The 25,728-nt window shown below is 40.0% G+C and overlaps 1 protein-coding gene across 1 annotated transcript in view; it reads right to left on the bottom strand.

Moving 5' to 3' along the window:
• su(f) (cleavage stimulation factor subunit su(f)) overlaps positions 1-25,728 on the bottom strand; it is a 42,166-nt gene that overhangs the window by 6,139 nt on the left and 10,299 nt on the right. Inside the window, exons 2-7 of the mRNA XM_080282048.1 lie at positions 24,048-24,239; positions 19,526-19,558; positions 4,342-4,439; positions 2,514-2,667; positions 1,161-1,394; positions 51-242 (exon numbers count right to left, since the gene is read on the bottom strand). Coding sequence (XP_080138174.1) covers positions 51-242; positions 1,161-1,394; positions 2,514-2,667; positions 4,342-4,439; positions 19,526-19,558; positions 24,048-24,239 — 903 coding nt within the window. The remainder of the gene's footprint in view (positions 1-50; positions 243-1,160; positions 1,395-2,513; positions 2,668-4,341; positions 4,440-19,525; positions 19,559-24,047; positions 24,240-25,728) is intronic.

Below are 25,728 nucleotides of genomic sequence, written 5' to 3'. Positions count from 1 at the left end.
GTAAACAGCAATCCACAATGTACAGTTAGTGCCATTGTTAAAATGCTTACCCCCTTCTCTGACAGCAGCTTAGAGGACTCCTGCAGGAAGAGTGCTGCCTCATACCAGATGTCTGGGTGGTGAGACAGGCACAGGAGACACTGCTCATAAGCAAATCTCACTCGCTTCGTCACCAATGTCTGGTCATCTGTTCGCAGGGGATTGTCTTTCTCCCACCGGATGTACCGTTTCCAGATCTCAACCTAGAGATAAAAGTTTGTGCTAAGTACACATTTTGGAATGGATCTGTAGTGTTCATATGTTGTGCTGTGGTATTATATTAATTATAATCATCAAACCAAAACATTAAACTTGTTGTCCACTCACACTATAATCTTAGACTTTTCACTACGATAGCACTTAATATATTTTGACTACTGACAGCAGATATTATCTGTTATGTTTAGAAAGGGCCTCTCATACTTCAGGCATTAATAACTGTTTTCATGCTTTAATTCTGATAGCATATGAATTATAGAACTATACTCTGGCTTAAACCAGATATTCTTGTTCGGATTAGGAAGACATATTTGTAATCAAACGATCAATACAAATCAGTACATACCTAACACTTTCTAGCTGCACAGCACATGTCTGTTTAACCTGCAAACCACCCAAGGTAAAAAACACAGTGCATTAAAACCCAATGATCTGAAATTTCTGAAACAAGATCTGAACTCATTTGTAATTACACAGTGGACAGAGAAGTTTCATCTGATTTTGGCAGTAACATTAAACCCATTCATACTAAAAGTAAACACTTACATCAAGAGTAAAGACAATTTATCACCCCTGAGATATTTAGTCACTGAAATGACACAATTCTTCAGAGAAATTCCTCAAAGACTGCAGTATGAATTCCAATAAAGTTTTAGGATTATATGGTAATGGCTGCCAAACACTGTATTTTTGACATCAAAAAATAATCCTTTCAATTCTCCAGATCACTCCTCTTGGAGTCCGATAATTAGTCTGATGAATTCACGTCAGCAGACATGGATGACAATAAACTGTGACCAGATAAAGCCATCAGGATCAGTTCCTGCAGATTCACAGGAAAGATATTCTAAGTTAAGGGGAGAGATGCACGAGACGAACAAGACTCTTATTTGTGACAGTACCTGCTTGATCTCCTCTGGCTGGGCTGATGGTGGCACACTGGGTAGGTGACGGTTCAGCCCTCTCGTTTCCGCCTCAAGTTCCTTGCCCACCCTACGTGCATTCATGTAGTCCCGCCCACGCTCAATGTTCATCTTCTCAGCAATGATGGGGTTAATGTTCTTCTCAAACTCGAGGTAGTCACGCCAAAGCTGCTCAATGTTGGCCATAGGGGTGATGATCCCTCTCTGGTACACCTGTTGCACCGTGATAGTCTGGTGTCACCCATTACATTTGTGCAAGGGTAAATTTTCATGTACAGTTCAAGATACTGGCCTTAACCCCTCCATAATGATCTCTCTCTCTCTCTCTCTCTCTCTCTCTCTCACACACACACACACACACACACACACACACACACACACACACACACACACACTTTCCCTTTATTCTTGCTACCTTCACACAATTTTATTCAGCTTTGGAGTGACTTTTCAAACTGGAACGGTTATATGTAGCCTTATTAACCTCTTCATATCAAATGTCCTCCCTTGCTTTAATGAAACTGTCTGGTGGTAGCTTAATTAAAAGAAACATACATATGAGCTGATGGGTTTAATATTCCACTACCATTGGCTTTAAGGTTATGCAATCATCACCTGTTTATTCTGACAAAACTGTATAATATCATAAGTATCCTGCATGTTATGCAGCCAGGCTGTACAATATGATGTTCCACATCAAACTGTCATTATCACTCTGATCTTTTCCTGCAGTTATTTTTGGGTAAAAACTTGCCAATATAAGTCTCAGTTCCCTATTGCCAATAAAAGTCCAATATTTTAAAGACAAAGATGCATTTCTAGGTACTATATCAATTATTCCACTATAACAATGTAGTGCTTCTAGGATGGGATCTTATGATCTCAAATGCATCTCCACTGAATCTGTGCATAATGTGCTTACTGCTATAAAATAGACTGTTTTTTCAATAATTCATCCCAGTCATTTGGCAAAGGATGCCTCTACATCTGAGTCATAGTGCAGTACAACACATCTAATCCATCCATCCATCCATCATCCAATCCTACATTGCCCCATGAGGAGCGTAGGAGCCCTACCTCTTCTAATTTGATATCAGTACTCTAGTTGTTGTTCTGAGCCAAACCTCATCCGAAAGTGAACCTGGTGCACTGCAAGCTGAAGCTGCTCGTCTCCTGGAGTCCACCATTCTCCTTTCAGAGGATATGGGATGGATTGTATAACTTGGAATCAGAGCTGCCTGGTTATATATGCACCACAACATGAGGGCATCCCTTTCCAGTGCCTCTGCATGAAATAATCTACTACCCCTTGGGCTCCATTTCAATGCACACCTTTCTAACAGCCATAATCTTCTGATTCTCAGCATACGAGCCAACCACCTCCACATTCTTCAGCAGGCTGGCATAGTCGTTCCACAGTGTATACGAGTTGTAGTCCATTCCAATCTTGTCTATTGCAAATTCATACGCCTGTGACAGTTTCTCTCTGAAAATTAAATGTCATAGTGAACATTATACTCTACCATGAACAATCTACATAATGTACTGGGTTCTGGGCGGATTTAATAAATAAGATGCAAAACTAATGCATTTTTTCCTACGCTCATCATGGGACAACGCAGGATTAGATGATGATGATGATTACGATCATTTATAATACAGTACTATACTACTATAATCGCAAAGTACATTAAACTGTACAAAATACATAAATAATGGAATATATAAACAATAATCTTTTCTTTAAAAAGTTAACTTGTAAACTGGAAACTCAACCTTCTGTAAGTACAGAATAATGCATTAAGAGATGCAGTTCTTAAATTACTGAATAGGGCAAACATTACTCATCACTATGCTCTGGATTTTACTTTATTCTTTTATAAATGCTTCAATACAGTAAATATACGTCAAACAGATTGGGTGGAAAGGTGGTGCAAACAAAGAATATCTATGCTTAAAACCAGATTGTATAAAAGTAGATATAAGACAGGACAACACAAGCCTAGCTCAAATCCTGCATAATACACCCAGATACATAAAGTATTGTTTATGAAATATCTGAAATACTGTATACTCAATACATTTAAAAATACAGTGTACTGAAGTTTGGAAAACTGAAGGTATGGAATGATAGTACAATCTCATTAGTATGATGATGTCTTGTATATTCTACTCTTGTTCTTATAAGAGAAACTCCCCACGGTAAACCAGTTACAACCAGTCTCCATTATCTGCTTCCATATGGTATGTCCTATTCTTGCAGTCACCAAATGTCACAAAGCATGGGCTGAAGGGGAGGGCAGTTTCAATGGTGGAGAATGATGGGAGGATACAGATTAAGAATGAAAATATAGGGAGAGGGAAGAAGGGAAAGGCATAGATGAAGGAGGGGGAGAAGCAGAAGAAGGTAGGAACGAGCAGGAAGGAATGCAGTGAATGGATGAAGAGAGTAGGCCAAAGCATTGGGAGGAGGAGAAGAAAGTGGGAATGAGCAGGGAGGAATACTGTATAGGAATACAGGGAGTAGGAAGGATAGAAAGAAGGAACAGATGGAGGAAAGAAGGCAAGAATAAGGAATATACAAAATGGAAAAGAGGGAAGGGAGATGGAGGGAGGAAGAGGAGAAGTATGGGTAGAAAGTGGGAAAGCATAAGGAGGAGATAGAGAGTATCACAGAAATGCACTTTACGAGTTGTGGAAATGTAGCACTCAGTCTCAACACCCTGGCACTTCATTCTTTATTTTGTTTGTCATCTGTAATACTTAGCCTCTTTAGCTCAAGAAAGCTTTTCTATTTCATTCTTGATAATGTGAGAACTGAAGTAATGATAACACTGGGGTGAAGTGATGCATGACGCTAACTCATAAATAGTTCAGTAACATATTGTATATAAAAATGCAATTTGCCACTTTAAAACTTAATGGATTCGGGTTACTTTTATAAATAAAAAACATGATAATTATTTCAAATTTTTTGGCAAAAATTTTTTACTAGTTGAAGACCAATGCTTCAGAAAATAATTCTGACCCAGTAGGCTACCGTGTACAGAAATGTGCACTTTTGTCATGCAAGGTACTATTCAAGATGCCATAATTTTGTCTCACACATATATACAATAGCTATGATTGAGTGAGGTAAGAGCTATAGTAGTTTTAGTACCTGTATGTGGGTAGACTGGACTTGGTCTCCTTGACGTAGGTGACATACAGGCGCCACAGATCGATGTTGAGCACTTTAGTCAGGCACCGCTGGAACAACTACACAGGACACCAACAAGAACAACATGAAGTACATTGATACAGACATGGATTAGAAAGACAATGATTGTAAATCAATGTGGCAAATGCATATACAGTGGAATCTCCTAAATTGTGTGATCCCAAATAGTGGATTCATAATACAGTACAGTACAGCAATCCCTCAATTATCAGACATAATAGAGCCAAATGCATGTCCAGGTAGTGGCTCCATATAGACAGTGAACTTCTCCCCTGGCCCCTGTTCATACATAACCTAACTTTGAATGCATCCATCCATCATCCAATCCTATGTTGTCTCATGAGAAATATAGAAACCCAGGGCTAGGCAAGTTGGTCCCGACATTTGAGATGAGAGTGACCAGCCTCACTCATCTCTGAGTTGCATTACATGAGCAATAAGCCCCAGCCACCCCCTGGATAGAAACCTACACAGGCTCAATCCAGTTGGAGCACCTGAATTGCCCACTAAACCACCAGGCACCATAATTTGGTTATATGGTTACCACCCAGCATAGTAATTGTTTTTTTGGTGTACAGGAAACCATTTTGCTTGTCACTTAGTGCAGAGTCACCCATGGGCAGAAGGAAGAGGAAAGAATGAAGGAAAGAAAGACAGAAGAGGGAGTGTACAGTCACCCAAAGGTAGAAAGTTGGGGAGAGAATGAAGGAATGAAAGACTGAAGAGGAAGGATGGAAGAGAGGAAAGGGCAGACACCCAATGCAGCACTACACTGAGTGAGTGGATGGTGAGCGCCCCCACCTCAAGGCCACTATAATACGAGGTGCTACCCGAAACTTCCAGTAATTTGAATATTGTAGGAAAATAGGTTACCTTACCTCCTAGTTCTCACTGTTGCCTTCAAAGTAGTCCCCCTGGGCATGTATACAGTGGTCCCAGCATTTTTTTCCATAAGTCCATGCATCCCTGGAAGGCTTCAGGCATGATGGTCTTGAACACCTCCTGTGATTCAGTCTGGATCTCCTCAATCAAGTCAAATTCACGCCCTTTCAGTTGTAATTTCAACTTGGGAAACAGGAAAAAGTCACAGGGCGCAAGGTCAGGCGAACAGGGTAGATAGGGAATGACTACCATGTTAGTGGAAGCCAGGAACTGCCAGACAACAACTGACGTGTGGGTGGGGGCATTGTCATGATGCAGGACCCAGTCCTTGTTCTGCCATTGTACTGGATGTTTGCGGTGGATGTTCTCCCTCAGATGCTGCAAAACTTCACAGTAAAACTTTCCACTGACAGACTGACCAGGTGGGACAAATTCCTAGTGAACAATCCCTTGGATATTGAAGAAAACGATCAACATCAACTTGACATTGCTGCGAACTTGACGTGCTTTTTTTGGCCTTCATGAATTGGGAGACTTCCATTGTGATGATTGCTGCTTTGTCTCCGGGTCATAACCATGAACTCATGATTCATCACCAGTTCTGACCTTGGAGATGAAGGTGGTGTCATCTCTAACCTGATTCTTGAGCTCCGTACAAATTGCAACATGATGTGCCTTCTGCTCATCACTCAGCAGTCTTGGTACAAATTTTGCAGCAATGCATCTCATGCCCAACACGTCCAACAAAATGCATTGCATGCTCCCGTACGATAGTCCAATAATATCACAAACATCATGGATAGTCTGTCTATGATCCGCAAGGATAGCCTGATGAACATTTCCAACATTTTCTGGTGTTGTTGCTGTTGACTTTCGTCCAGAACAGTCATCGTCTTTAACGGACGTTCGTCCTTCCTTGAACTGCTTGTACCATAAAAATCTTCTGCTTTGGGACATGGCATGGTCACCAAAGGCTTGCTGAAGCAACCGGTGAGTTTCTGCAGCTGTCTTGTCGATCCTGAAGCAGAACTTGATGCAGGTTCTTTGTTCCGTGAGGTCCGCCATTGCAAAACCACCTACACACCACGTTACAATACTAAGCGTACCTCAACAACATGTACGCTCACAGACACTGCTGGGGCCACACTGACACACACACACACACACACACACACACACACACACACACACACACACACACACACACACACACACACACACACACACACACACACACACACACACACAAGGGGTGCTGCTGACTCCTCCTAGCAGCAAAAGGCAAAACTGCATACGGTTGGTTCCATTTGTTCAAATTACTGGAACTTTTGGGAAGCACCTCATACATCATACAACACTTGTTCCTGTTGTTTAACACTAGTCTCTCTGGTCAAGCAGACCTAAAAATGCAGTAGGCACACAAAACATAATGGTAAAATGGAATAAATTCATGGTAAAATAGAATTAAATCATGGTACAGTACAGTAGGCTAGAATAAAATCAATATCAACACTCATGATTCGACCATCCCGCATCAATCTTACCCAGGATCTCCTACTTCTAAAGATCTGGCACTACTCTTCCTTTTCCCTGGTGAGGGGGCCATCATCACACACTCTAAGAAGGGGCATCCAAGAAATAGCAAGGCCAGAAGCAGGTAGGGAACAACCACAAAAACCACCATGTGTGCCACTATAATAAACATTTACAATGCTGTGCGAGAACTGAGAATGGGCAAGGGAGGTCTCTGGTGGATGTAGGGTAAACTAACCAGCCAGACATGGCGGTGCCACTGGGCCATTCCCGCCCATCCGGGTGGAAATTTTTCATGTGACAATAATTTTCCAAACTGACACAACCATTTTGCCCAGATAGTGGGAAAAAATGTAAGAATAATGGTTTGGAACAGCCACATCACAGCGTCCGGGTAATAGATCGTAGGGGTAGTGGTCGTCCAGATAACTGAGAGATTACTATACATGGCAACATCATACAACAGTTTGCAATACCAATAACTTGCGAAAATTACACAAAATTCACAAATGCAGCCCCAAAAGTGAAGCTTTTCTGATGCCTCATCTAATATGCTCCAGTGTTACCTCAAGCCCAAGTGTCTAGCCAGGTGTTAACCAATCATATTTCAAGCATAGCACTTATTGTAAGCCAATCACAGTACAGTGCTTCCCTCTCATGCCACGCATGAAGGACACGCGTGCTTGCCGCCCTGGCACCAGGCTCAGTGCATAGTTTCCACCCCGTTGTTAGCATGTGTTTCCAGTGTGGTTTATGAGATTTATTTTTTCTTCTATGCTTCATCTGCCTGCCCAGTGTTACCACGGCTGATCGTAACCCTCCTAAGCCTACAACTTCTTCAAGGAAGGGGAAGAAGAAGGCAGCATTAACTTACACTCAAAAGTTAGATGTAACAAGGAGAATTGACAGCAGTGAGAAAAAAGCCAAAGTTGCCCACTGTTACGGACTCAAGAAGGACAGTCTCTCAAACTGGTGGCGTTATTTACCGCTCCAAGTGGATGCATCGGTGCATCATGCATTCTTAATCCTTATTTATGGCTTTCAGAGATATGTTTATAAAAATGCCGAGTAGCTGTGGTAATCCAGGAATAATAAGTATCCTGTAAAAGACTCATTTCAATAGATAATATGGAAAGGCCACGTCCATTTGGTAAAGAATTAAGCTCAACGGATCGGCGACTCTTACGACAACATGGAGGCAACTGAGGGCGACAATGACACCGTTCCCATTATCTCCACATTTGACTTTGATAGGTTCCTGAGGGAGACTGATGAAAAGGAAGTGGCACAGAGGCAGCAGGATGAGGCAGCAGCACACTCACCAGATGCTAAGAGGAAGTAGTCCGCCTCAAGCCTCGGAACCCCTCCCCCCCTCCCCAGTCCATTTCAGCAATGTTGTCAGAGTCAGGTAAGGATCTTACAATGTTGTTCACTCCCATTAAATATGCTTTATTAATTTCTTTTCCAGGTTGTTAGTGTTTGCTGGTGACCCGTTTGATATGGGATTGGGGATAGTGGGGGCAACTTTTTGAAGATGACAGACCCTCAAGTAACTTTCCCCATAATAAGTTATTTCTAACTCACAGTTCTCAAATTGCGGCATGCGCTCTGTCTGATAAAGCTGCGATTTATGAAATTGTACTATATAACTGGAGTATCTATCCATGCCCCATGAGGAGCATAGGAGCCCGGGGCTAGGCAAGTTGGTCCTGACATTTAAGATGACAGTGACCAGCCTCACTCATCCCTGAATGGCATTACATGAGCATTAATCCCAACCACCCCTTGGATATAAACCTTCACTGGCTCAATCCAACTGGAGCACCGTAATTACCCACTAAACCACCAGGCACCTATAACTGGAGTAATAAGCAGATAATGATATATCTGTAAATTAATATGAACAACACACTGACATGGGGTAATTCAAAACTCAAAATGATCTCAATTGACCCATTTGTGTTAGGAAAAAACCTAGCAACTTTATTCTGCCTAACTCAAGATTATTATACTATATTCAGATGAAGAAAACAGCACACAAAGAGTACCTACATATCAAGTGAGTACCACCTTCAAATTGGTATATGGAATCCATGACCCTGTATAACTTTTCTCCTTCATCTCACACTTCACTAACTGCTCGACACCCATATTGAGAGAAGTATTGGTCACTGTGTACCTTCATAAGCAACCGAGAACGGTCTTAGCTGATTTTGTACTAAACTTGTGTAATGCCCTATAAATGCCCGCTGATGATGCTTTGTGCTGTACTAATGAATGACCATAGGATATTCCTATAAAACAAGCACTGGGAAGCTTCCTTTTAGTGACAATGTGACTCCCTGTATTTCAGATATCATTCTGATTTGGTGCACAGCACTGCTATTTGTTAATCTCTTAGTTCAAGGTACCTGTCTAGTCAGGAAACAAAAAAACTCTCCTTTAAAAACCCAAGTCTGTATTATGGTACAATACATCAACTGGTGGTAACTGCTAATCAAGCACCTTCCTTGAATGAACTGAACGAAAGAGCTGACATTGTCGGTTTTCCCTCCCTCTCAACTTTTTAAGCAAACACTCCTCCCCTTGTCTGTTTCCCCCTTCTTCTTCACCTGCCTCTTCCTCCTCTCACTCCAAATATGGCTGGTTTATAACCCTTTGTATGACAACCCATGTTCAGTACACAGGGTAAGGTGTGACTGACAAGGAAATAGTATTATGCTTGTTAGACTCTGTACAGGTCCCAACTGAGAAGAAAAAAGATATAATGCCCTAAAAAGGGCAATTTTGATGCTATGAACTTCACAAACGAATGATCAGGGGATATACTTACAGAAAACCTTGTGGGGAAAGCTTGCTTTATAAGGTAATACTGAGCTTATCTTTAAGTGGTCACTAAAACCCACTGTATAGCACTACAGGCTGCCAGTTGGAAGGTTTGACATTTGAATCCAGCTAGGATGTAGTAAAACTTAAACTCAAGCTTGTTTTGCAAATACTGTACAGTAACCTTCAATAAGCCTGGAGTTTTAAGGGAAAGTTTCACAATATCCCTCCTGGTATCAAATCTCCAAGCTTCTGATTAGCAGTCAGCAATAATACCAGAAGCTAAAAGGTAAACTCAACATTGCCTTACTTGAAAGTGTGTTTTCCCTTCACATTTATAGGCACCACAAGCCTGTCTCCAACTACACCTCACAGTTCAATCCCCTGTAAGGTTACTGACACTTCTAAAGGGTTTAAAGTACCCCTGGCATGCCATCTCCTCCACAGGAACAGTTTTCTCATCATAAATGACCTATCAACCATGACAGGCATAGCCTACTATCACACCCACGTTTTATACAGGGTATCCCGAGAGTTAAGTCAAAAACTTTGGGAAATGATAGAGGAGGGAATTCTAAGGAAAAAATGTTATATGAACATGTGTCCAAATTCCAACCGTTACGGAGCTACAGTTACTGATGACCTTATGGGGGAATTATGAAGGAGACCATTTTCGCCCATAAGGTCATCAGTAATTGTAGCTCCGTAATGGTTGAGATTTGGATACATGTTTATATAACTTTTTTTGCTTAGAATTCCCTCATCTGTCGTTTCTCAAAGTTTTTGACATAACTCCAGGGACACCCTGTATAATAACTGGCTGCACGCTTCATGGCTGACGGTTAATATGTCTTTTCCTCCAAGAACCCACCGATGCAACAAACCACCCACACACCCACTTCAATGTGCTTCAGCAGAAGCAAAATGATTCTGCAAGCTTCTCGAGAGAGAGAGAGAGAGAGAGAGAGAGAGAGAGAGAGAATTAATTCTTGCTGAACACATAAAACATCTTTTCCTAAGGGAACCCACCCATGCACCCACCCACCCACCTATCCACCAAGTGCAGCATGTTTTAAGTTTCACCTCACCTTCATTCAAATACTGACACCCAACACCTCCATGTAACACCTCAAGAGATGTGTGCTTTTGTAATCAGAACCTCAACCAAGGGAGTGGACCATTTAGCCATAGTTCACACTTCAACTTCTGCTACTGCCTTCAATTTCTTAGATCAAATGGAACCAGTTTACCCAGCTGTAACCAGATAGAAATAAATGCAGAAAGGAAAACTTTGAATACATTGGCAAGTTCTGCAGTGAAAATTATGTATTTACAATTTTGCATAATATAGCCTATTTCCTGTCACTCTGAATTCAGTGTAGATGGTGCCTAATGGTAATGTTCATTCATACCTGCCTCACAGTACTTATAGCAATACTGAAGCTGTATTCCCCCTCCCCCACGATAATCAGTAACTGTTACATCAGTAAGTGTATGATACCTGCCCTAAACATATTAGAATTACATTTTTTAACATTTTGACACCTCTTATCCTAAATTATATCTGTAACATCATCATCCACTATCCCATCCAAACTGCTTATTACAAGCTATCTCTTGTACATTTCAAACATTCCTATTACAGTTGTTTGATCAATATACTGTACCTGCCTCCCTTTCTGATCCTCCCTGTTCCTCAGCTATCCCACCTGCTCAAACTTTACATGCCCAACATGTACTGTACTATATTCCATTGTATAACTTTCACCCCACACTTTGCAAACACAACCCTCACTGATTCCACCATTCTTCCCTCCCTTTTACACATGAATAATTGTGATTCTCTCTCCGGTCTTTCATGACCACATTCCACATAACACTGCATGTCTTGTAAAACATGCTGCCAAAAATGAATATTTCTACTCTGTTATTGGCAGATTACTGAAATGATATTCCCTCAAACTTGACATCATCATCTGGCATTCCTCAATAAGAAATTCTAACTCCCCCGCCCCACATCATTTCTCCTAGATTTCCCCTTCTCACCCCTCTCCTAAACTTCTATCATTGCTGCATCATTTTCGTAAATTTTATACAGAGCCCAGCAGTCCTTCATGTGAAAGATGATGCCAATCACCTTCACGTCAATGAATATATTCAGTGCTGAATATATTCATTCTCCCTGCTCAACTTTTTTTTTTTTTTTTTTTAGCTCATACCATGCAGGTTTCTTACAGCAAATATAAAATACAGCAACAAATAAACAAATACATAAATCATCTCAACTTATCTTTTATCAGTTCACCTTCTGTTGTGTTTCTTTCCAAAAACAGAAAACATAAATCAGATCACCTTCCGTTGTATTTCTTTCCAAAAACAGAAAGCATAAATTGTCAGATTAGGACTTTTACTAAAGCTGGTACACCTGAACAATATCTATTAAGGAATAATTTGTGAGTTATAATAATTCATCATGATGCCATGATATGCTGAATATGCTCAAATCAATTTATTTACTTATATAAGAGCATGTGGACTAAAATTCTATCCTTTTGCCTCCCTTTCCAAATGCTGCGTGTCCATTTCAACAGCAGTACTGAAATTACATTACCAGTAACCATTGGCAGCGGTTAAAAACTTAGATAAGACCAATACTGTACTCTTTACTGCAGTCATTTGGATACTGTATTACCACAATGGAAAAAATTGACAAAACCCTAATTACTATTGAAAAAATTCTTACTTATTTAGGAATGCCCACTATGTCTTAACTGTGGTGCAATCAGTCATTTAATATCTAACAAGGTTCTTAAAACGTTCTTCTCACATCTTCATGGTAAAAGTCTGGCCTTGTAACTTAATCAACTTTTGTTACAGTATACCTTTCAAGAACTTTTCTTTCCCTTATAATCATTCTGACCTTCTCTGTTAACTAGGGATGGGGTAAGGTAGGCTCCAAAACTAGGAAGGAGAAAGTATGAAAACTGGAGAATTATTTATCTCACATAAACACACAACACACACCTCAGTTCCTTCTCATATACTCATCTTCACATCAATCCACATTTCTCTTTCACCTTCTTTCAGATTCACTCTTTGTTTAACTTTTCTAAATGTTAATTATAACAATCAAAGTCTTCTTAAAAGGACAAGGTGCATTAGGAAACAGAAACAAGGAAAGAAATAATAAAGTGGAAAAACTATCAACAGCATACCCACTGATATAGGACAATCATAAACATCCATTATTCATTATATCACCATATTTACTGCTTCTTTTATTATCAGTTCCTTGTATCTTTGCAAAATATTTCTTCTTAATTATAAACTTTGCTACCGCAATACTGTACAGTTATCAGATAATGTCATGTATCTCACTGCCTTCAGCTACCAATCACTCTCTCACAGCCTTTCAGCCACCATTAAAATTATCAATGATTGCATTCTCTTCATCTCATTTTCACCTGTATGCAATGTTAATGTTATTAAAAAAAACAAAAAAAAAACATCCTACTAGCAAGACTTCTAAACAATCAAGTTCTTGTGAGGAATGCATCATGCTCTTAAAGGATAGGAATAAATCAGAAAGAAAATGTGGTAAGCAGAAATTAAACTAATATCCTACATAAGAAGTGGGATAAACTTCCATGAGAATGTCTTTCACACTTTATTTGGGCTGGATGATTTCATTCAGCTTACACATTACATTAGATTAAAAAGATCTCTCTGACTGTGGGAACAATAAAGGAGGATAAGGTGAATCAGGATAGCAAAGATTAAATGGAAAGAGGAAGAAGGAACCCACAGCTGTATTAGGTAGATTTGAACACTGATCAGTAATACACAAAAATTACAGCCAAGCAGTGAATAAACCGACAAAGGATCAAAGGACTCCTGCCAAAGAAAGGGATCATATTACTAACCAAAAGCAGAAAGATGGACTACATACATACATCATCTAATAAGCTGTATGAAAGTTACTAAGTGCATTTTTACTTAGCTAATGAAAAGTTGATTGAGGACTGAGACATATTAAGCCCCTTCCTCTCCCCAAGTAACTAATCCTGTTTGAACTCAGCTCCTTACCAGCCTGACTAGTATTTAGTACTTGTGATAATTCAGCCTACTTCCTTACATCACATCACGAAAGAACAAACAGTTGAAAACATCTCATTTTGACCCCATCCTCTTTAAGAAATCTGGATACTATGCAACCTCCCATACTCTTAAGCACAATACTCTCACCAAACATCTCAGTATCCAATATGTTATGTTCTGTTGTGTTTTGAAGTACAGTACCCTCGCGTCCAGTATGCATTTGTCCAATACAGTACTATTCTCATCCAGTACGGTCGGCAAAAAAATTAAGTAATTTATTACTGTAGTACGGATCGGCCAAGCAAAGTGGGCCAAATCCGAGTTCTTCTTCTCTAGTACTGACGCGCTGTGTCCAGTACTACTACCCGCACATGCGCGGGATGATGGCCAACACTGAGGAACGTTTCCCTAGTACTGCCGCATCAGTTTAGTATACCTTCCTGATGACTCGTGACATGTGCCAGTCCAATTGCAGTATTGCACTTCCCCCTGATGGTGAAGACAACGTTGTGTCAGTGTGTGACTATGAGGGATTTATGAGGGAGGTTGAAGCAGAAAGGCCTCCTCAGGATCCTGAAGGCCTTCCTTCAGGGGGTCAGTAGGACCTCCTAAGGCCTCGGAAACACCTCCCCCTTTCCCCCCAAGCGGATCATCACTCACCTTAAGGTGCGTAATATCTTAGTTGTGTCAAAATGTAGTTAAACTGAATGGGGAGGGGGGACTTTTTCAAGGCTTCTCTGATATAATTCATTTTCCCCTAAGGTCTGTTGTTTGTCCAGTACGGATTTAGTCCAGTAAGGTAGTACTGTCTAACAAAAATCCATACTGGACATGAGGGTACTGTATATTGCATGGCCGTAGTCTTAATACATGTTTATGTGATCAATCAAGGAACTGTTGGATGTAGGTAAAATGCGACTGATATCTGCATCAACTCCCATGACACATCAGCGCAAATACAACTACCACACACAAACTAAATGCACTGAAAACATTCACATAGCTTTCTTTGTTCAACAGAAACAATTCACTGGAGCATAAAAACTGTGCTAGCCCATCCTGAGTTCCTAACAACATCAGTCTCTCTCTCTCTAACACACAAACACACACACACACATTAGTACAGTGCCGCAGTAGTTTCAGTCAAGGACTATACAGACACACCTAGCACAGGCACCAATAATTCAATAGGAGATCCACTGCATCCTTCCAGAATAATCATGTCTTACCCCCATTCCCCACCACAACACAGGAAAATATTATATATATATATATATATATATATATTATACAATAATAATAATAATAATTCATCCATCTTCCAATTCTATGTTGCTCCATGAGAAGCACAGGAGCCTGGGGTTAGGCAAGTTGGTCCTGACATTTACGATGAGAGTGACCAGCCTTACTCATCCCTGAATGATATTACATGAGCTATAAAGCCCAACCACCCCTTCGATATAAACCTATGCAAGCTCAATCCGACTGGAGTCTAATTATCCACTAAACCACCAAGTGCCATAATTTGGTTACATGGTTACCATCCAGTGCAGTACATGGTTTCCTGGTGTACTGGAAACCATATGGCTTGTCCCTCAGTTAATAATAATAATAATAATAATAATAATAATAATAATAATAACAATTATTTATATTAACGATTATAAAAAGAACACCTATCTGCATTCATGTAAATGCCTCAAAAATATCTCCTTGACATCCACCAACACAATGGCACCATAACTACCCAGAAAAATGCAACCCAATACTGCCACATCCTTCAAGTTTTACTCTATCTACCTACTTATCATCTAAGTTTCATCAAGAATGTAAAGGCCAAAAATTAAGCAATTTAGCAGGACAAAGTGAGCATGGTCAGTTACACGCCCACTCCTTGAAATAAATCCCACTGAAACCATCTTTCCCTCATAGAACAAGTTTATCATGCCAAAATGAGATGTACCTGTCACCCCTCTTTGCTTCAGTTCAAGAACAAAATGAGTGTCACCCCTTTTCTTCAGTTCAAAAATGAGAAAGAGAGAGAGAGAGAGAGAGAGAAAGAGAGAGAGAGAAAGAACCACAGGGGTAAAACATACTGTATTGTACTCTTCATACTAACAATGATATTGAACCAATCATGTAAGACATCCATCTTTTCTCTCACATGCCTCAATACCATCATCCATATTGCACAGCATTCAACAATTCCATGCATATGTTAAATCTTCCACAATGCCTCCCTTTCCATCTTGACACATGCTATTTCAAAATCCACAGCTACCATCCCATGGTAATTTTTGTCTCAATTTACCTTCAATTTCACTAATTCATGCTTTAGGGCAAAGTTTTTGCATATATCTCACTCCCGTCTGTCTCCACTATGATCTCTCACATCTGCATATACTGTACCTCATTAACACCTGCTGTTTTCCCTCCCGATAACATTCACCATATCTGCCACTTTCACATTCTAACACCACACTCCTCCTTCTGTGCAACACCGTATCCAGTACCCCAGCTCTGCTCTCAGCATTCTCATTCATCAGGTTTTCAAAATTATCTATCCACATACTTGTTCATTCTACTACATTTATTGGTATTTTCACACTCAATCTTCCATCCAATGCCTTTTCCCCACATACAGTATAAAGATCCCTCAATTAACAATAGTATGCTTATAAAATTCTGCAAATTCTGATACAACAAAACTGAACCTTTCCTGAGTCATTTGTGAAAATGTGTTGATTGTCTGGAACGTATTAACATAAATGTCACATTTTAGGTTGTCTCTTTTCTTAATTTTCATTGGCTTACAGAAGACAATCATCTCTGAAGTTTTTTATGTGGAGGGGAAAAAAAAAAAAAATCCTTACAAGCCAATTAAAGTGAACAGCATCAGCATGCCAAAACCTGATTATATGAACTGTTAGCAATATTTAGGAAGTATATGTTCCCATTACTTCTTATGATAATCATCATCATAATCCAATTCTTTATTACTACAACAGGACTGTATGTACCCAGGGTTTAGCTACTTAATCCAGACATTTAAGGCATGACAAGCCACTTGTCTCTGAGTGGTAGTATTAAGTGATACTGGTTGGAGTGCCTTAACCTACTATATTACCAGGTGCCCATTTGGTTATATGGTTACCACCCAATAAGGTTAAATGATTTCTGAAATAAAACCATATGGTTTGTCACTGTGTAGTCACCCGAAAGTAGCACATCAAATGAGTGGATAGTGGGAATCCCCAAGTTTTCACATGATGAAACATAAAAGAGGTACCATAAACTAAAAGTATGCTAATGCCATCCATCCTCGAAGCCAAAAGCCAGAAAAAAAATCTGTCTGAATTGAACGTTTTCCAAACTGAAAATCTATCAGTCAGAAGATCTATCACTGACACACAGAATGCTTTACCTTGTTACACAGTACCATACAAATACAATTATATGTACATATAATAAATATTTATAGTACCAGGAAACAAAAAAACAATGTGGTTGTTGTTACATCCCAAGACTGGAACAATTTCCATTTCATAAAAAAAAAAACAATAATAATAATAAATAAATAAATAAATAAATCCCATATCACCATCTTGAGATGTAAGGACCTGACGCTAAGATACCGCAGTCCAGTACATTTAAGCCTTTTCCTTAACTGCAGTGATTTACGTATGATACTGTCATACTGCACTGGCCGTCCCCTCTAAAACGATGAGATGTGTTTGGGAAAACCCATCACTGAGCCAGGGTACTGTTAAATGGGGATGTCAGAGAAAGTACAGGGATGCATTTGGGAGCCTTAGGATTCTGCACCTCCCCCCCTCTCCAAACAAGTCCAACACCCATCCAAATGAGTCCAAAAACAATTTTCTAGCTCACCTATACCCCCAAACAGCTTTAAAACAAGCTAAACTATGCCTAAAAGCAGTTCATAACTTGCCTAAACCCAAAAATAAAATCTGAAAAACATCAAAAACAAGTCTGGAAAAAATCCAGCTTAGTAAACTGTACCCCAAAATAACAGTGTTCACCCCACCTATGACTAAAGCACAGTAATCTAAGTCTAAAAACAGTTTATTAATCAACCATAACACAAAATTTAAATTTAAAATATCATTAAAATCTATTAAAAAAAACAAAAAAAAAAACATAGCATAACTGGGGACTAGCCATCGTTGGGTGGGGAAGGGTGTCAATTTTTTTACATCGCAAAGAGAGGGTATTGCATGAAAGGGGACCAAATAAAGGGGTATACCTATACTTATGAAACCGCTGTGGTTACCAGAATAAAATATCGTGATATTGATTACGAACTGTTGCCATGCTGATGAGCAAACAGATTGTCTTTCCCCCCGAATCTTAATGACCAAGACATAAGTAACCAGTAATAAATGGATGGTCTACTATACAAAAAGGAATCCTGAAAGAATTTCTTTCAAAATATTAAATGAATACATGTATATACTGAAGATACCTAATTCTGATACTGAAGAATTACCAGATACACCTGACAGATCTGAAAAAATTTACTTGTACATTAGATTGGGAAAGACTTGCATTATGGAAAAGGAATGAAGCAAAACATTAATATTATACTAGTCTTTCCAAGTTGAAAATTATTTTCCAATACTAAGTCTTCTACCCTATGCTCACACAGGCAGTAATCAAAGATTACTTTTCATGTCAAGCATTGTTCTTGCCTACCTTATATAAAATACTTCATTCATCACTAAATAAACTTAATGAGACACAACCACAGTACTGTACTATTCATTATATATGTGAAAAAAATCAGAGTAACGTCCCCTTACGTTTACTTGGTACAGTGCCACACTGGCTTGTTAATATTCACTTGGTGTTACGTAAGTTGCCATCAGTGGCTGGAAAATACACTGCATGCAAGGCTAAGGCCTTCAAAAAATGTATTTGTATACAAACTCCTGAAACAACATAGACGTTTCATTCAAGAACATCCATTCATACTGCACGTCATTCCCACCCACAAAATGACAATACATGGCAATATATACACCTTCAGAAATAAACAGCATAATCTAACAAAAACTATATGGCTATGGTATTTCTAACTGTTCTGAAGCAATAGGCACAACACTATTATACAGATCTTATTATCCACATCACCAGCAATTAAATGATGCTGCAATTTAGGAAAGAAAATGCAAGTAAAACTGAATTTCTTTTCATTTCTAATTCAAAGCCAATGTGATGCAATTAATCCTAAAATGCAAATGGAGAAAGGTGAAAGCCTTGTTCAACAAGAAAACCAGGAACACTCTTCTCCTTTTTATTAAAAAGTGACTGCATGACAAAGGACATGTTCCTGTTACACAGTTATATATAACTTATAGAGAAAGGCAGATCTGTGGGTCACATATTGTAACCTAGGCCAAACCACATTCAAACTAATATTAAATCCACTTTTCCACAACAATGCCTGGAAGAAATGGTTTTGTTAAGAGTAAAACAACATAAGCAGCTTTGCTTAGCAAATCATGTTTCTCTCCTGCAGCTAATGAACATGAATTTATGACTGAGCAATACATGTACAGCAGTGGTAATACCTTGCACTTAACTTCACCTGTAGGTTTACATTTTTTTTTTTTTTAATAAACAGAATAGTAGTACAGTGTAACTTAAAGAAGAAATTGGAAACATGATTAGCTTTCAAACCAGCTTCAAAAATAAACTACATACCAATATGAAACATTTTATTTCTTATAATATCATAAACAATATACTGGGTAAGACATACCTTTTCCACTTTCTCAAAATTATATGACCTCATCTGAAAGGGAAAATAATTATATTAGTAACCACTCAAAATTTTACTGATAATCACTGAAAATTTTAAAACATTAAAAAATTTAAAGTATGGTAATGCAAGTCTTAACATTCTATCAATAACTAAGTCAACTAAATGGTTCAGGGCTAAATAATTAAAAACTCTCCTCAAAAATGGACAACTAACTTTAAGTACTAAGTACAGTACAAACTCTCAAATTCAAAATGACTGGATCCAAAGACTACATGAAAATGGAAAATTCTGAAATGCAGAATCATGCTTTCTGAAATCCTGCTATAAAATGTTATAGGTGTGCATTACATCATGACCATCACAAAGATGTCTTTCCCATCCAAACAGAGGGTGAGGCAGGGTTCAGAGAGCAAGAAATGGGAGAGAGGAAAAAAAAGAAGGAGTAGAGCAATGTCTAATCAACAGTATGCCTAGTGAAATGGGCCACTCACTCACTCACTTACAATTCATGCTTACAAAATCCTGACTCAGCCTCACAGGCTTAATCTTCCACAAACTCACAAAATCCTACTCCATGGTCAAAGTATTACAGTATGTGCATGGAATAATATTGTTGCAATTACTTTGCAAATGTGAAACAAATTATTCTAATCATAAGGCCTGCGAGGAAGGCTGATTCCCGGAGGACTGGAAGTTGGGTATAATCATTCCCCTGTACAAAGGAAAAGGAAAAAAAAGTGTGTGATTATCATTGGGGCATTTGTCTTCTTAGGATAATAGGATAAGTATATAGTAGGATACTTACTGACAGAGTAAGAGGGAGGAATTAGTTGGAGATGAACTCGGAGGTTTTGAGAAGGGATGAGGTTGTGTAGATCAGATATTCATTCTTATGTTTTTAGTGAAAAAGTTTCTAGAGAAGGGAAATAAGTTGTATGCAGCCTTCATGGATTTGGAGAAAGCATATGACAGGGTGGACAGTCAAGGAATGTGGAGAGTACTAAGGATATATAGAGTAAATGGGAAGTTGTTTAATGCCGTGAAGTGTGTGTGTGTGTGTGTGTGTGTGTGTGTGTGTGTGTGCGCGCGCATTGATAGTGAACCGAGTGAATTTTTCTATTTGAATGCTGGATTGAAACAGGGATGTGTCATGTCTCCAGAGTTGTTCAATCTGTACATGGATGGGGTTAAAAAAGAGGTACAAGGTAAAGCAGTGGATGTTAGAGCAACCCAAATCAGAAAGAGCAGTGTTTGGAAACTTCCTGTACTGTTGTTTGCAGATGACGCTGTATTGTTAAGTGAAGATGAAGTGGAACTGCAATACTAGGTGAATATGTCTGGGAGTGTGTGTAAGAACAGAATGTAAAGGTGAATGTAGGAAAGTGTAAAGTTATGGTCCTCAAGAGAAATAAAGCCACTGAATGTTCAGTAAGGTTGGATGAAATGGAAAGTGTGAGTGCATTTTAAGTACTTGGGTAGTGTGATGAGTTAGGATGGAAGTTTAGAGGGTGAATTGCTTGAAAGGGTACAACAGGGAAGAAAGGTTGCTGGTTCTTTGAAAGTAGTGATAAGAAACAGGGCAGTGAGGATGGAAGTAAAAAAGTTGCTGTATGACAGTATTGTGATACCAACCCTAATGTATGGAAGTGAAGCTTGGACCTTGTTAGAAGGACACAAGTCATGGTGAGAGCAGTGGAAATGAGTTATTTGAGATGAGCATGTGAAGTCACATGGAGAGACAGACTGACAAATGAGGAAGTGAAGGAGCATTGTGGTGCAGATGTGGAAGTGATAGAAAGCATTAGGAGAAATACACTGAGGTGGACATGTGGAGAGGATGGACAGCAAGAGACTAAAGAGGACAGTGTATGTGAGTGAGGTGGAGGGGGGGGAGAGGGAGGGGTGGCTGGGGATGAGATGAAGGGACGAAGTGGAGAGGTAGATGATAGAGGGGTGTGCAAGCTGAGAGCAGGGCAGTGAAATGGCACTGGACAGGGCAACATGGAGGCAATTTGTGTGTGGCCACCCTGTATGGGATTGAGGCATCTGGCAATAGATAGACAGATAATGTCATCATCGAGGTTCCTTGCAAACAAGCAATATTAACACTTTACTGGGCCAGCCATTTGTAACTTTTTACCTCATTCCTGGGCCAGGGGTGAGCTTCCAATGAAATGAAGCTGAGTTTTCTTTGGGGGCTCCGCTCATCTATCGCTCACACGCTGCACAAAAAGTGTATACACTGTTTAGCTCTGATGTAATATAGCATCCTTTTTTAATATATATATAAATATATATATATATATATATATATATATACACTACACTCGCCTACTGCGCGAGCTCAGAGTGCGCGAATTGCATTGGGCGTGAGTGACCAAAAATAATCAAAAACCTTGAATGCACAAGTTTACCTCAAAAAACACGGGGTAGAGGCAAGGAGTGGCTCAAAAACACCATTTTCCATCAGTATGAGACCCCCACCCTCACACAACGCGCCAATAGTGACCTACAGGCTTGTGGGGAAGGTGCTCAAGAGGAGTCTACAGTAAGATCTCGCCAATAACAACTTCGACAATAACAGTAAGTTAGAACAGATACCCAGTTTCTATGATAATGACATTTATTTTGCGAATACCGTACCAAGTTCTTATACTGCCAATATGTCCATGACAAGATGAGGAATGAAACATACAAGCAAGAAGAGATGAAGGAAATTGCCAAAACTGTGAGCAGTAGTGAGGAGGAGAGGGAAGATCCTCCCTTCACAACCTCCCCTGACTAGCCAGCCGCTGTCCCCTCCTCCTCCACTGCCCCGCCTGACTCACCAGCCACCTCCCCCTCCACCTCCACAGCCCCACCTGACTCACTTATTTCACCTGGCATACCTGCAACCCCCACCATAATGACTGCTGCTGCATTCTTGTCAGGATCAACTTGCCTAGCCCCATTCTCCTATGCTCCTCATGGGGCTACACAGGATTAAATGATGAATGAATGAGTTTTACACCATGTCCCTTTTTGTTGATAAGGGCTAAGGTGTTGCCCCTGGGTAGATAACTTCGGGTTTTAGAGTGTGTAACACTTTATGACCAAATGCCCTTCCTGATGTCTGCCACTAACCCTTAGGTGGACTCCAACCTCTGACCCTTCAGTCAGAGCACTCTAACCCACTGAGCCATGGCTGCTACAACCAGTTAGGTGACAGGACAGCATTACCTTTCATGGCATGGCAGCTTACCCAGGCCCGGCGCAAACTCACGACTCTTAAGTCCCGGGTCACGCGCTCTACCACTGAGCTACCATGCCCCACAAAAATATCTCTGTCAGGGATCAGGACCCTCTTCCTCACTGCTGTAACTATCATCTTACATGTATATCCACATTATACAGTTTTCAACTGATTAAGTACACAGGGGTCTGCATGGGACAGAAATATCAAAGTCAACAATTATACCAGTACTAGTCTGTAAAATTGTACAGTAAAATAAACCAAGGCCCATAATCTTACACACAGCTTTGTTTCCTGCCCCTTTTCTTTAACAAATTCAGTTTGTATGATTCAGTTTTGGGGATGAAGCACTTGAAAGGGTACAGCAGGGAAGGAAGGTTGTTGGTTCACTGAAAGCGGTGATGAGAAATAGGGAGGTGAGTATGGAAGTTAAGAGTCACTGCATGACAGTATTGTGATCCCTACCCCGACGTATGGAAGCGAGGGATGGACCTTGCTTGAGGGGAACAAGTCAAGAGTGAGTGCAGTGGAAATGAGTTACTTGAGAGCAGCACGTGGAGTGACATGGAGGGACAGGTTGATGAATGAAGAAGTGAAGGAACGTTGTGGTGTGGATGTGGATGTGGCTGAAAAAATTAGGAGAAATACACTGAGATGGTTTGGACATCTGGAGAGAATGGAGAATGAATGACTGACTAAGAGGGTGTATGTAGGTGACATGGAGGGAGGGAGAGGGAGGAGAAGACTGAGGATGAGGTGGAGGGATGGAGTTGAGAGGTATATGACGGAGGGGGTAATGAGTTGGGGAGAGGGCAGTCAAAAGGTGGGTGACAGAGCAACTTGGAGGCGTTTTGTCTGAGGCCACCCTTCGTGGGATTAGGGCGTCGGGCTATAGATAGACAGAAGATAGATGATACTGATTTTCTTCATAAATACCAAGTGGGAACAAATGCACAATAAGCATTAATAAACTGGCATGGTGGATGTGTTGGGGAACCTCCACAGCTAACAAGAATACAGGCCAAAAGGTCACACTCAATGTTGTTTTGGAAGTTTCATAACACCATTTTCTTTGTAATTTTACCTCCACATTACATCTCACTATCATTATATTTAGTGATGAAAATTATGTGATCAAAATAATATAAATACTGTACCATACAAATGAAGTGTTGAAGTGGAATACACAAACTTAAACACAATTGACAGGGTGGTATGAAGCCTCCTATATACTATATAATATCATCTAGAATACAGGCCTACATTACAGTAAGTGCAACCACACACCTCTTGCTCTATGTACATCTTCCAGAACTTGCCAGTGGTGGGGAAAGTGGTGACCAGCCGCTCAAAGATGGATCGCACAGTGTCAATGGAGCGGTTCTGGGCATCCCGGATGATCAGACTCCACGCCTCCATGTCGTGGGGGTTGGACTCTGTTGTGGACCATGCTCGCCGCAGTTTCTCTGTCCCAAACTCCTGTGGATATTAGTTATGTCAAAACCTAATAAATAAAAAATACAGTGGCAACATGGTGAAATACCACTGAAGAAAGTGAACTAAATGATCATCTTCACAGGCTCTGTTCACTATCCATCTGTACTCATTCTAAGTTTGTAAACTATAGGCAATACAGTACTATAGAGATATTATCATATTCATAAGCCCGTTGGCGAGCTGATTATTTTCATTATTCACCTTAAAAATTAGCCAAACATCCAATTTTTATTCAGTTTTGGGGGCTGGGGTCTCTAAACCATTACTCATAATAATATACTGTACTTAATATCTAAGAAAATAATCATCATCACCATCATCATCCGAACCTCCTTTCCCACCCTAGGGCAGGGTAAGGAGTAGCAAAGTCCAGACAGCCCAAGTTTGCCCAGTCCAATGGGCCACGCTTCCATGCATGCATCATTCAAGCCCACAGAATCCAGGCTCTATCTGATACACCAAAAACTTTCACCACATTCTGTAGCTTCACATAAACGTATCCAAAAGAGTCAATCCGAATGCTGTCATGTAAAAATGGAGTACCAAATCCCCAATCATGTGCTTCTTCTCACAACATTCATTCAGCCAGCTGATCTCATCATTCCCCTAGCCTCACTGACTTCCACACCTCTCTTCCTCACACATTCATCCACCATATCCCTCCACCTTCTCCTCGGCCTACCTCGCCTCCTCCCTCCTCCAAATTTGTTCAGATATACCTTTTTCACCACTTTATTGTTATCCATTCTCTCCACATGACCATACCATCTCAGTACACTCACTTCGATTCTGGTGTCCACAGACTTCCTTACTCCGCATCTTTCACCATTCACATTACTTCGTATCCTATCCACTCTCTGTACTCCACATACATTCCTCAGCAGTCCCATCTCACTGCTCTCACTATTGGCTTTTCAGTTTCATGCCTCACCATAGTCTCACATCTGTATGTTGGAACTAACACTCTTACATGTAAGCCTCATGCAGCTGCAACACTCAAGCCTCTATTTCTTATCAAGGTCTTCATAGCTCCTGCTACTTTCCTTCCTTGTATCACTCTACTTTTCACTTCTTTTGGACATTTTCCTCTCTTTTCAATCACCGTACCCAGGTATTTGAACTCTCTCACCAATTCCAGTCTCTCTCCAGTCACCGTAACATCACACTGGGAGCTACCTTCTCTCTCAGTTACCATCACCTTAATCTTTTCTACATTTATTCTCAAGGCACGACACTCACAGACATCAGCAAAACTCTGCATTAGTCTACCAAGTCCCCATCCAGTATTAGCAAGTAATACTGAATCATCAGCATACAACAAATTTGAGATATTCCATCAAGCACAATTCATTACCAATGCCATCCCTTTCTCCATTACTCATGTTTTTACTTTTCTCATCACCCCATATACACACACACACACACACACACACACACACACATATATATATATGTATGTATGTATATAAAC

The sequence above is a fragment of the Coenobita brevimanus genome, chromosome 92 (assembly GCF_032717465.1).
Source record: "Coenobita brevimanus isolate Jiangsu-jjx chromosome 92, ASM3271746v2, whole genome shotgun sequence".
Classification (NCBI taxonomy): Eukaryota; Metazoa; Arthropoda; class Malacostraca; order Decapoda; family Coenobitidae; genus Coenobita; species Coenobita brevimanus.
This window is presented reverse-complemented; position numbering and strand designations above follow the sequence as displayed.